General features: G+C 50.1%; 1 protein-coding gene and 1 pseudogene across 1 annotated transcript; both read right to left on the bottom strand.

Annotated features, from left to right (window-relative positions):
- Positions 1–3,286: 3,286 nt before the first annotated feature.
- Positions 3,287–4,363, bottom strand: LOC123116355 (putative cyclin-dependent kinase F-2; annotated as a pseudogene).
- Positions 4,364–8,293: 3,930 nt separating this feature from the next.
- Positions 8,294–11,882, bottom strand: LOC123112326 (TPR repeat-containing protein ZIP4). The gene is made up of 5 exons (XM_044533284.1): positions 10,504–11,882; positions 10,227–10,416; positions 10,113–10,145; positions 9,414–10,034; positions 8,294–9,305 (listed from the first exon to the last, which is right to left on the bottom strand). Exons 1-5 carry the CDS (start codon positions 11,733–11,735, stop codon positions 8,565–8,567), a joined length of 2,817 nt encoding a protein of 938 aa, XP_044389219.1. The 5' UTR covers positions 11,736–11,882; the 3' UTR covers positions 8,294–8,564.
- Between the last annotated feature and the right edge of the window lie 221 nt (positions 11,883–12,103).

Here is a 12,103-nt window from a genome sequence, read left to right as displayed (position 1 = left end):
TCATCATGACCATCAATCCTCTCATCGAGAGGGGGTCAATCTCCATCAACATCTTCATCAGCACCATCTCCTCTCAAACCCTAGTTCATCTCTTGTATCCGATCTTTGTCTCAGAACCTCAGATTGGTACTTGTGGGTTGCTAGTAGTGTTGATTACTCCTTGCAGTTGATGCTAGTTGGTTTATTCGGTGGAAGATCATATGTTCAGATCCTTAATGCATATTAATACCCCTCTGATGATGAACATGAATATGATTTGTGAGTAGTTATGTTTGTTCCTAAGGACATGGGAGAAGTCTTGTTATAAGTAATCATGTGAATTTGGTATTCGTTCGATATTTTGATGAGATGTATGTTGTCTCTCCTCTAGTGGTGTTATGTGAACGCCGACTACATGACACTTCACCAGTGTTTGGGCCTAGGGGAAGGCATTGGGGAGTAATAAGTAGATGATGGGTTGCTAGAGTAATAGAAGCTTAAACCCTAGTTTATGTGTTGCTTCGTAAGGGGCTGATTTTGATCCATATGTTTCATGCTATGGTTAGGTTTACCTTAATTCTTCTTTCGTAGTTGCGGATGCTTGCAAGAGGGGTTAGTCATAAGTGGGATGCTTGTCCAAGGAAGGGCAGTACCCAAGCACCGGTCCACCCACATATCAAATTATCAAAGTAACGAACGCGAATCGTATGAGCATGATAAAAACTAGCTTGACAGTAATTCCCATGTGTCCTCGGGAGCGTTTTGCTTTATACAAGAGTTTGTCCGGGCTTATCCTTTGCTACAAAAGGATTGGGCCACCTTGCTGCACCTTAGTTACTATTGTTACTTGTTACCCGTTATGAATTACCTTATCACAAAACTATCTGTTACCGATAATTTCAGTGCTTGCAGAGAATACCTTACTGAAAACCGCTTGTCATTTCCTTATGCTCCTCGTTGGGTTCGACACTCTTACTTATCAAAAGGACTACAATATATCCTCTATACTTGTGGGTCATCACGCCTCTAAGCTTCTCTCTCTCTAGTTTTTCGAAGCTCTTCTTTCCTAGATGTCAAAGTGTTGCCAGATTACTACTTTGAAACACGTCGATACCTCGGGAGGGTCGTCTACTTCAAATCTTGATTGGAGAATCGTCTTAGAGAAATTTTTGTAGTCAACGTTCACACGACACCACCGAGGAAGAACAACATAACACATTATCAAAACATTAAGCAAAAACCATCTTCACGTGATTTCTTATAACAAGATTTCTCCGATGTCCTCAAGAACAAACAGGACTACTCTCAAGTCATATTCAATGTTAATGATCAGCAGAGAATAATATATGATTAACAATATGAACATATGATCTTTCACCAAGTAAACTAACTAGCATCAACTACAAGATGTAATCAACACTACTAGCAACCCATAGGTACCAATCTGAGGTTTGAGTACAAGAGATGAACTAGGGTTTGGAGATAAGATGGTGCTAGTGAAGATGTTGATGGAGATGAGAGGAATGTTGGTGATGACGATGGCTTCAATTTCCCCCTCCCGGAGGGAAGTATCTCCAGCGAAATCGTTCCACCGGAGAGCAAAAGTGCTCCTGCCCAGGTTTCGCCTCGAGACTGCGGCGCTTCGTCACAAAAGTCTTCTTATTAATTTTTCTAGGGCAAATGGCTTCATACAACAAAAGATGGGCCTTAGAGGCCTGTTGTGGACCCCACAAGCTCACATGGTGTGCCTGGGGCACCGGAGCTTGTGGGTCCCTGTTGGGCTCCCTACAGTAGATTTTTCTTCCAGTATTTTTTTATATTCCAAAATAAATCTCCATAAGTTTTCAGGTCATTTGCTGGAAAGAATAGCTATCCCTGTTGTAGCTCTTTTCAAGTCCAGAATCCCAGCTGTCGGCAATCTCCTTCTTATGATGTAACTTGCAACTTAAGAGAGAAAAGGCATTAGAATTACATCTAAAAGTGAAATATAACTTTAAAACAATGAAAATAACAGTACGAAAACATGATGCAAAATGGATGTATCATGCCTCCCATTGGGTAATGGCGATAGTTTCCATCCACGCTCGAGTGAAAGCATCCCATCGTCGGACGATGTGACACCCTTCGAGACGGGGTGAGGGAGCAGGGGGGGGGGTCATTTCGACAATGGAACTGGAAGGCGCTCAAGTGTTGGAAAACCAAGCGATGGTGATGGCATGACCTTTATTGACATATAGTCTTCTTCTCGAGTTTACCTCGGCTGTTGCTTTAGTCCTTTGATCCTGTATGAGGGCTCCGATGACTAGGAGCGATGCTCAACTCTTTCTTGTTATCTCTTTGGGTCATCTAAGTTCTTTGTTACTCCACTTGAGCACCCTTGTATCTTGTCATTGTCTTTTATTTATGTTGTGGTGTTGTGGTGTTCTGTTGGTTGTACTAATTTAAAGCCGGGCGGTAGCCTTTTTTCTAATAAAACACGTCCTCACAAAGTTTGGTTTCTAATGTGAAGTAAGGCCTCCCTGCAACCAGAATATGTATTATCATTAGTGACAACCCCACGTCAAGGTTATTCATGTTACACGTATAACAAACAATCCTAATTGTGACACACATAATAAGTCAAAAAAAAAAAAAATGGGGCTCCTATGAAGTCCAATGCCTCGCCAAACTTCCAGAAATTTGTGTCTACAACTTAAAAAAACTGAATTTTGAAATTGTAAGCTTCTATAAATTTTCCGAACAAACTTGTAGGATCTTTTAGTTTTGAAATTTTCCACAAAAATGGAATTTCAGTCTCCTTGAATTTTCAAAACTTCAAACTTTTAGAATATTCAACTTTCAAGAACTTTCATAAATTATGAAAATTTGAACCCCCAGATTTTGCATGTTCATTTTTTGGAAAAAGGAAAATGAAAAAAAAATGCCATGGTCCCTGCGGTAGGCCTCCCCCAAGCTATAGCGCGTGTCCCGAAGGTAATCTTCCAACGTGTGCACTTCGTGCGTGCGGCCCTCCTCGGGCATGTCCGGACATGCAACACGTGCATGAGGTCCTCCACAACATGTGGCGCCCCTATAAGGTGCATTCTCTTGCTCATGGTCAACTGCGGATGCGTCAGTTTTCAGCCAAAAGATACTTCATATTCGACCAATATACAAAATCTCATGCACAGTAGTGATCAATGCAATCCCATATTTTTGGTATGAAATCAAAGTACATATATATCCAATTTTGCCACAAACAATTCTAAACTATTCCAAAAAACAATTGTGTTAATTGAAGCCCAAAAATAGTCTTTGTAGCAGCAGTTAGAGATCAGGCTGAAGCATCGACGACGGCATTGGCGAACCATGGTCGCCTGAGCGCGGTGGTGGCCGACAACCTCTTGTCGATGTTGCACGAGAGGAGCCCCTTGAGGATTTCGAAGCCTTCTTTGGAGAGGCAGTCCTCTGGGAAGTGCAGACGGAGCTTGTTGCGGGAAATGGCATGCGGCGGCGTCACCAGCTTCCCGGCGAGCGGCAATGACTCGTAGGCTGGCCAGATCGTGAACAATGGTACGCCGAGAACGCGGAAGATGGCGAGGAGCTGCTGGGCGTCGTCGTCCCCGTCGAAGAGTGGCTTCCCGGACAGGAGCTCGGCCATGACGCAGCCGAGGGACCACATGTCAACCGTGGTGTCGTAGTCGGTCTTGCCGAGGAGCATCTCCGGTGCCATGTATCGGCGTGTCCGTGCTGGCCGTACGGCGCGGGCTCTGCCATGGACACCGCGAGCCCTAGGTCGCAGATCTTGACGTTGCTGATGCCGTCTGCACCGACGAGGATGTTCCCCGGCTTAATGTCGCGGTGGATGATGCGGAGCCCGTGCATGTGCTTGGCGGCGCCGAGGAGCTGCTCCATGATGCAGCGCACGTCGGCCTCGGGGAAGGGCCGGCCGCGGTGGTGCTCGTGGAGGACATCGTGCAGGCTGGGCCCGACGCACTTCATGACGACGGAGAGCTTCCGGGCGAAGGGGTCGAGCGAGAGCGCCCGGAGCTCGACGATGGCGCGGTGGCGGTGGCACGCCGCGAGGAACGCCGCCTCGCGCAGCGTACGGGCGTTGGCGCAGCCGCAGCAGGCGACGCCGGCGCCCTCGTGCGCGCAGGGGAGCGGCCTCTTGATGGCAACGGTGCAGCCGTGTGTGAGGTGGCGCGCCTCGACGACCCCGCCGTAACCGCCCTCGCCGAGCGCGCGCGTCACCTGGTAGTCGGTGGAGCTCCAGTAGCGCGCCCTCTTGCAGAAGGCGAGCCTCGGGGCGCCGCCGCTGGTGTCCACCTTGAAGTCGGGGTGGTCGCCGGGGAAGGCGCGCTTGATGGCCATCGGGAACGGAGGGTGAGGAGGAGGTCGATGGAAGAAGCTGCGCGGCCGAAAAGGAAACGAGGAGAGGATCGCATGGTGGCGGTGGTATATATTGAGGTTGGGATGCTCAGCGTCAGCGAGACGTGCTCGACTGGTCCTCGGATTCAACGAGGTCAACGCGCTGCGTGGCTTGGGCGAGACTGCAACGGGATCATGTACGCGTTCGGATTCGTAGCCGGAGAGGAAGTGGAAACTGGAAAAGGGAGGAAAAAATGGACTGCCTACGGGCGGGTCACTTGCCCGATTTTGATTTTGCTGCGTACTCTTCGTTATCTTCCTGCCTGGTGAGTGGCGCACGGAATATCTGTTATCTGTGCATGGATCACCGTGGTTTCTTTGAGATTCACGATATTTCCTTTGTTGTTGTCGAAATTTATCTCGTTTAGTTTTTTGTCCATCTATCATCATGTTCATTGTGTACCAATAAAAAATGCACCTGTATTGGATCGGTTTTGGTATATACGATGATACACAATGAAACATTAAGATGCACTTTGAAACGAGAAAAAGTAATGACACTTTAAAACAAGGAAAACACTATCGCTCAACCGGCGGATGTTTGTGTGTGCGTCCACCTTCTCCGTAGCCGTCGGATTTGATTTGAATCTAATGACTCAGAAGCAATCTTTATCCTAGTACAGTTCTTGCAACCCACCCCTTATTTCAGTTGGCCTTACCCAAACAAATGGTTTGTTGCAGATCGAGCACTCACGACCAGCAGCCAAGCCGAGCGTCCTTGCCTATAGATAGTTGTCCTGAGTGCATCCATGTCGGATCTTTGCCGCCAAACGCCTCCCGGCGATCGGATCCAGCGAGATCCGCCACGCGGGCGTGGAGCACCAACAACATCACCATCGTTCTGGCACCACCAGCACTAGAGTAGCCACACCACCACGCCGTACTTCCACGTCCACTCCAAGTTTCTGCAACAACAACAACGTTGTTGCGAAACACCGTCATCGAAAAACAACTGTGTTAGCACAAAATGCAGACGGGGTGTTGTTACAATTTTTGAAACAAGTGTCTTCTTACAGAAAATTAGCCGCAGCGGGAGATGTGTTTGCAATTTTTGCAACAAGGATCTTGTTGCAGAAAATTAGAGAAGAATGGGTTTTCAACAAAGGTCTTGTTGCAGAAAATTAGAGAAGAATATGGGTTTCACAACAAAGGTCTTGTTACAGAAAGTTAGAGAAGAAAATGTTTTGCAACAGACGTATTGTTGCAAGAAATTAAAGAAGAGGAACTAACAGCTAGAGACACATAATCGAACGGCTCGCGAGGCGGCGGATCTTTTAAAAAGAGAGACTGTGGAGACACCAATATACTTTAAACTATTTTGGCTTGAAGAGAGACTGTGGAGTCCACTTGAGCAGATTGCTGAATACACCAGGTCAGCCACATCAAGACTGTCACGCTTCAGGTGTTTGCTGAATCAGAGAGGGGTAGCTGCTGCACCACTAGCTGGCGATGGCCGTACAGCACCATACGAACCTGGTCCCTGTGTAAGGCAATAGGATATTCATAGCAAAATTTGAAGTAGCATTCAAAGAGGATACACATCATTTCACAAGTGTTAGTTCAGCATTATGAATCTGAAGTAGTAAGGCCAACTCCATCGCGCGCCCCTATCCTGTCCGGCTCCGTCCGTTTGGGATAAAAGAGACAAAAGAGGCGGCCTAGCGAACGGCCTCAAACGGACAAATGTCCGGATTCCGTCCGTTTTCGACCCATCCCCGACCCAAACTTGCGCTCGGTTTGGGGTGAAACGGACGCGCGCGGACGACCGCGACGCACGCCCTTGCCCCCCCTGTGGCCCGCCTGTCGAGGACACTAGCAGTCCTCTCCGCTCCCCAACGCTTCACCCTCTCTCCCCGCCTCGCCCCGCCGCCGGCGCCGCCCTATTCTCCGGCCGCCTCCTCACCGCGCAGCCCCCCCGCCGTCCATACCAAACCACGTCTGGACATGGCCGCCACCACGCCCGCGCTTTCGCCGTAGTTTTGGCCATCGCCGTCCTTGCCGGTGCCGGAGGGGACACGACTGCCGGCGACAGACCACGGCGGCCGAGGCAGATTCCGACGAGAGCTCCAGAGCGGCCAGTAGCCGGCCGGCAACCACCCCTGCTGCGTCCAGGCGATCATCGCGGCCGCTTCGCCACCGCGACTGCAAGGTGTTCGACCTTTTGCCAACAAAGGTATGGACAGTGGAGACGAGTTTTTCTTCAATCACTTCCTTTGTTCATCGGATGATTCGTCGTCGGATGATGAAGATCTTGTGGTGGCTGCACTGGTCGTTCACGACCATATTCAACGGCAGCTTCCTCGGTACAGGGGGTCACTCCCTGGCAAGGCTCCCAACCTGAACCGCAACAGGGAGAGAGGCCACGCCCTGCTCTATGCCGATTACTTTGCCAACACCCCGCTCTTCAAGCCGGATAAATTTCGTCGCCGTTTTCGTATGGCAAGGCATGTGTTCAATCGTATCCGAGAGGGAGTGGTTGCTCATGACCCATACTTCGAGTGCAAGACGGATGCCCTTGGCAAGCTTGGATTCTCCTCTTACCAGAAATGCACCGCGGCCATCCGCATGCTTGCATATGGTATTCCAGGCGATCTGGTGGACGAGTATGTGCGTATGAGTGAGACAACATGTCTGATGTCAATGTACAAGTTTTGCCAGGCTGTGATCGAGGTGTTTGGCCCAGAGTACTTGAGGCAGCCAACTGCCGCTGATACAGAGAGATTGTTGGCGACCAATGCAGCTAGAGGCTTTCCAGGCATGCTTGGCAGCATTGATTGTATGCATTGGGAGTGGAAGAACTGTCCATTTGCTTTGCAGGGCCAGTACAAGGGGCATGTTAACGGGTGCACTGTCATATTAGAAGCGGTGGCATCGCAAGATCTTTGGATATAGCATTCTTTCTTCGGTATGGCAGGTTCTCACAATGATATCAACGTGCTGCAACGTTCTCCAGTCTTTGCGAGGCTTGCAGAAGGAAACTCCCCACCTGTCAACTTTGAGATCAACGGCCACCAGTACAACAAAGGATACTATCTAGCAGATGGTATATATCCTCAGTGGTCAACTTTTGTGAAGACAATCTCGAAACCCCAAGGTGAGAAGAGAAAGAGGTTTGCCCAAATGCAAGAGAGTGTTAGAAAGGATGTGGAACGTGCTTTTGGTGTGCTTCAATCCTGGTGGGGTATCGTTCGAAACCCTGCACTGTCATGGGATGAAAGGAAGCTTTGGGAGGTGATGACTGCTTGTCTGATCATGCACAACATGATCGTCGAGGACGAGCGTGATGAGAGTATCTTCGACCAAGGATTTGATTATCAAGGTGAAAATATTGAGCCCCTGCACCAAGACCCGGCCACATTTGAACAGTTTGTCCAATTCCACCGTGAGATGCGTGATTGGCACACTCATTTGAATCTTCAAAATGACTTGATTGAGCACGTCTGGGATCACATTGGCAACCAATAGATGTATTGGTCCAATTTATGTTCAGTCAAGACAATTTCGATTTGGTTGTAAAACTATTTTATTTAAGACAATTTCAATTGGGTTGTAAAACTATTTTAATTTTCAGACAAATATTTGGGTTGGAAGTAGTTTGATGCAAATTTAGGCATTTTTGGCCCTCACGGACAGGATGGGGCAAATGGATGCGGCCGCGCGCTGGGCGCACGGCCACCGCATACCAGGACAGGCCCGGATACGACCCCAAACCCCTACCCAAACGGATAGAATCCGGACAAAACGGACGTCCGTTTGGGGTCGCGCGGTGGAGTTGGCCTAACATGGTTGTGTAGACTATAGAAGGTTTCAGTGAGTCCTTACTCTTCTTTATGTATTTCTGCCCCTCTCCAGTTTTCCACTATAATAGTTTGGATGATAGGGACATCAGGAGATTAGTCAAATCTGACAGAAAATGGACATAAAGGTTGCCTGAACAAATCCAGTAGGTTCCCAAATCAATGTTACAGTACTGTATTACAAGCAATCAGTCATCTCTCCTACACATCAGCATGCATTAAATTCACAGACATGGTTACTATCGACAAAGAATCCACATGCTTGCTAGAGATGTAAATCAGACAATATTTGACGGGTCATACGCAATTACTCAAGTACATAACTCAATGATCTATTTATCTCTTGGTTTTGAACTGCCCCGTTTAGAAGCATCTATACTATACTAAGACAGGCTGAGACATGCTACCAGACATACTTGTGCTTGGTGCCCCCTCTTGCCGACTACCTTCATCAGGGTTTTTTCCGAGCAAAGCATGTTCACCAGCTTCACTATGAATCATTTTCTGGAAGTACTCAAGGCATTGCTCCATGTCTGCTATATACTTCTTCATGCTCTCAACATGCCGAGAGAGATCTAATCCCATCTTCATCCATTTTATACCAACTGAAGCTTGATTAAGCCGCCTAGCCAAATATGACTTGTTCCAGGCAGACACTGCAAGCCACTGCCCTTCCTCACATGGATATTCGCCCTCTCTCAGTCCAACCACGATCTGGTAAGCTTGTCGATATACACCATACACTGCATCACTCTTGCTACCACTTAAGTCTTGCAAGCCAGCAAGGCAGGCTAGGTTCCTGAGGGCAGCACTGATTACCCTGTAGTTTGGGGAGTGAGAAGCAAGGGCGGTCTTGATGCTAGCCTTCAGTGAAAATTCAGCAACCAGCAGGTTTGGTGGGGTGCCTTCAGAAGCAGCTTTCCCAAGTACGAGAAGATGGGACGGCGTGCATGCTTTAGAGGAAGCGAAGTTCTTGACTAGTTGGAGCTGCTGAGGATGTGCGCTGGTGTCCATCCTGTCAAGGAGTTGGTAGGAGTAGAAGGTATGAAGAAACAGAAAGATGTTGGCCTCAGCCTGATCAGAGGCGACTGAACCCGAGGGCCAGATTGAAGGTAATAGCTGCACATCAATAGAACTGAATCAGAATAATAGTAGAGAAAACTGAACCACTTTAGAACATACACAAAGGGGTAGTAACTTTTAGTATTTGTTAAACCCCATGTTTACCTTGCCAGCTCTGCTGAGCATCTCAACACCTTTTTTAACATCAGAATCCAACAAGGGAGAATTGTTTAGCTCCTCAGCTTTAAGCATGGAAGTGACACTCATGATTAACGCTTTGCAAAGTGTGGGGTGATTTCCATCACCCTCATCATTACTTGCACCACCAAAGAACTCTGCTGCAAGCTCAAAGAACTCAGCACTAAGATCATACTTTTGCTCCTTAGCCACCCTTCTACCCATATTCCAGCTATTGCCTGCAAACCAGTTCAGTTCACGCGCCCCAACAGGTCCATTGCCAAAAAAGCCTTCCACGCCAAGGTTAGACATCCGTAGCTTGGCACGTCTCGAGTACTTAAGGATCTCATCCTCAGTACCTTGCTCACGACGGAGGAGCTCAATAAGAGTGCGGAGGACAGTAACCTCACGCTCTGGCATAGGCTTTCCGGCAGAATAGAGACCAAGAAGGAAGGTCAATGAAGCAACTGCTACCCGGACAGCCTTGCAGGCAATAGCCTCATGAGTTGTGAGCATTAGGAACACGGGATTGAAGTCAATGCAACCCATCATGGTTTTTATCTGCTTGATAGCCTCGTCCTCGTCGTTCTTCTGAAGATGAATTTTGATCTGCACAATTCTTCTGGGTTAGCAAACAATACCAGAGTTAAATGAGACCCCTGAACAATTAGCATGTATATTTATTACCTTCATAAAGGCACAGTGGGCATTGTGTTCCACCTACAGATACACATTTTGAGCAAATCGTAAGAAGCAATAGGCAAGATTATTTAATGAAGTGATGAGGAGAGGGATCAATACCTTGTCAGCCTCATTGACAAACTCATGTGCTCGATCCAGACGTTGAAGGGCTAGATAGCAAACGGCAAGGACTCGGAGGCACTGTGCTCGCCGGACTCTGCTTCCCTCTTCACGGGATAGATAAAGCATCGATGTCTCAAACAAGTCCGCACATATATCGTAGTTCTTTGCATTGAAATGCTCAAACCCGCTGTCCCAAATTCCAAATGTCAGCCTCAGCAAGAAATCATATGTACATAAAATTGCTGTAAAATTACTTGTGTAAGAGAGTGCAGACCAGTTCCAGAGCAGTGTATGCATTGCTCCACGGTGACTGGTGTTAGCCGGGCCATCGAACAGTGCGACCACCCTCTCATCCGACACGAGCTCACCGATCGCCCTTGCGCGCCCAGGGCTACCGATACCACAATCAACTACCTTGGTCACCACTCTCACAGCAGCAGCTGCAACTCCCGCGCAGCAACGTGCAACAAGTGCAACGAGCACCTTGCGTGCAGCCTCAGGCCCCGCGGAGGCAAGGTACACCTCAGCAGCCCCCACGCATAGACTCTCTGATGCGTTGGCGTTGGCCATGAGTCTCTCGAGCTCCCTCTCGGCCTCCGCCAAGTTGCCGGTACCAAGCCACGCGTGCAGGGCCATGAACCCCATGCTCGGGTGCTCATCAGCCTCCCCAATTAAATCCCTCGAGGCATGGATAAAAAACAGGACGTCAGCGTGTTCCTTGGCTTTGTGATGCTCGAGGGCAAGGTAGCGGAGGCATCGACCCTTTTGCTCCGAGCTGGAGGGGGAGGGTGAGGCCAGCTTCTTTTTTTTTGGGGGGCGGGGCAGCTTCTGGAAGAGATCTAGCGCCTCGGTGAGGAGCATGGACGCTACGACGGCGGGGTCGGAGGGCTTCGCGAAGAGCGTGGCCTCGCCGACGTACAGGTACCCCTCGGCGAGGGATCTGGTATACTTGCGGGGCGCGGACGCGAGGGACGCGAGGGACTTGGAGCGGCCGAGCAGCGCGACGGCGAGGGACTGATCGCCCGCGTCGGACGCCGCGCGCGCCCGCGCGAGGTTGAGGCCGAGCAGGATGCGTCGCTCATCCTCCGTGGCGAGCGCGGAGACGAGCGGCGTGGCCTTGTCGAAGCAGGCGGTGGCGAGGTCGACGCGGCCGAGGTCGAGCCACCCCTGGCCGGCGCGGAGGAAGAAGGATGCGGCCTTGACGGGGAAGCCGGCGAGGAGGAGCAGCTCCGGCGCCACCTGCCTGACCTCCGCCTCGGCGGCGCGGGCGGAGGGACCCAGGGCCAGCGCGGCGGAGTTGGCGCGCTTGTCCACGGCTTTCCAGAGGCGGTTGCCGAGATTGTACAACTGTAGCCTGGGTAAGGCGTCGGTGAGGGAGGAGGCGGCGGAGCCGAGGTTGGTGAGGACGCGGCGGAAGTCGGCGACGAGCTTCTCCGGGGGGGAGGGGTCGGGGGCGTCGTACAGATCGACGACCCGCTTGAGCTCAGAGAGCTCGGAGATCGTCATGGCGGCGGGGGCTAGGGTTCCGGCGGGATGCGGCGCGGCGAGGCGAGGCGTGGGGAACGGGGGATGGGGCGAGGGTTCGTGCCGGTCCTTCCTTCCTTCCTTCCTTCGTTTTTTTTTGGGAAGCTTTGGCCGGTCGCTCGCGTACCGCTGGATCGCCCAGCGATTCTATGGCTAACAGGTCTACAGATTCAACTTCAAAAAAAAAAGAAAAAAAAACAGGTCTACAGATTCATTAATTGTTTGCGTTGTTGGATTTCCTCCTCGGCCCACCACATGCCCCTTGGCCCATCACGGCTGCTTTTTTTCCCTCTCATCCTCCAATGCGTCGTCCGGCGAGCTGCGACCGTGACGGCCGCATGCTGAAACCA

This window comes from Triticum aestivum, chromosome 5B, assembly GCF_018294505.1.
Source record: "Triticum aestivum cultivar Chinese Spring chromosome 5B, IWGSC CS RefSeq v2.1, whole genome shotgun sequence".
NCBI lineage: Eukaryota > Viridiplantae > Streptophyta > Magnoliopsida > Poales > Poaceae > Triticum > Triticum aestivum.
This window is presented reverse-complemented; position numbering and strand designations above follow the sequence as displayed.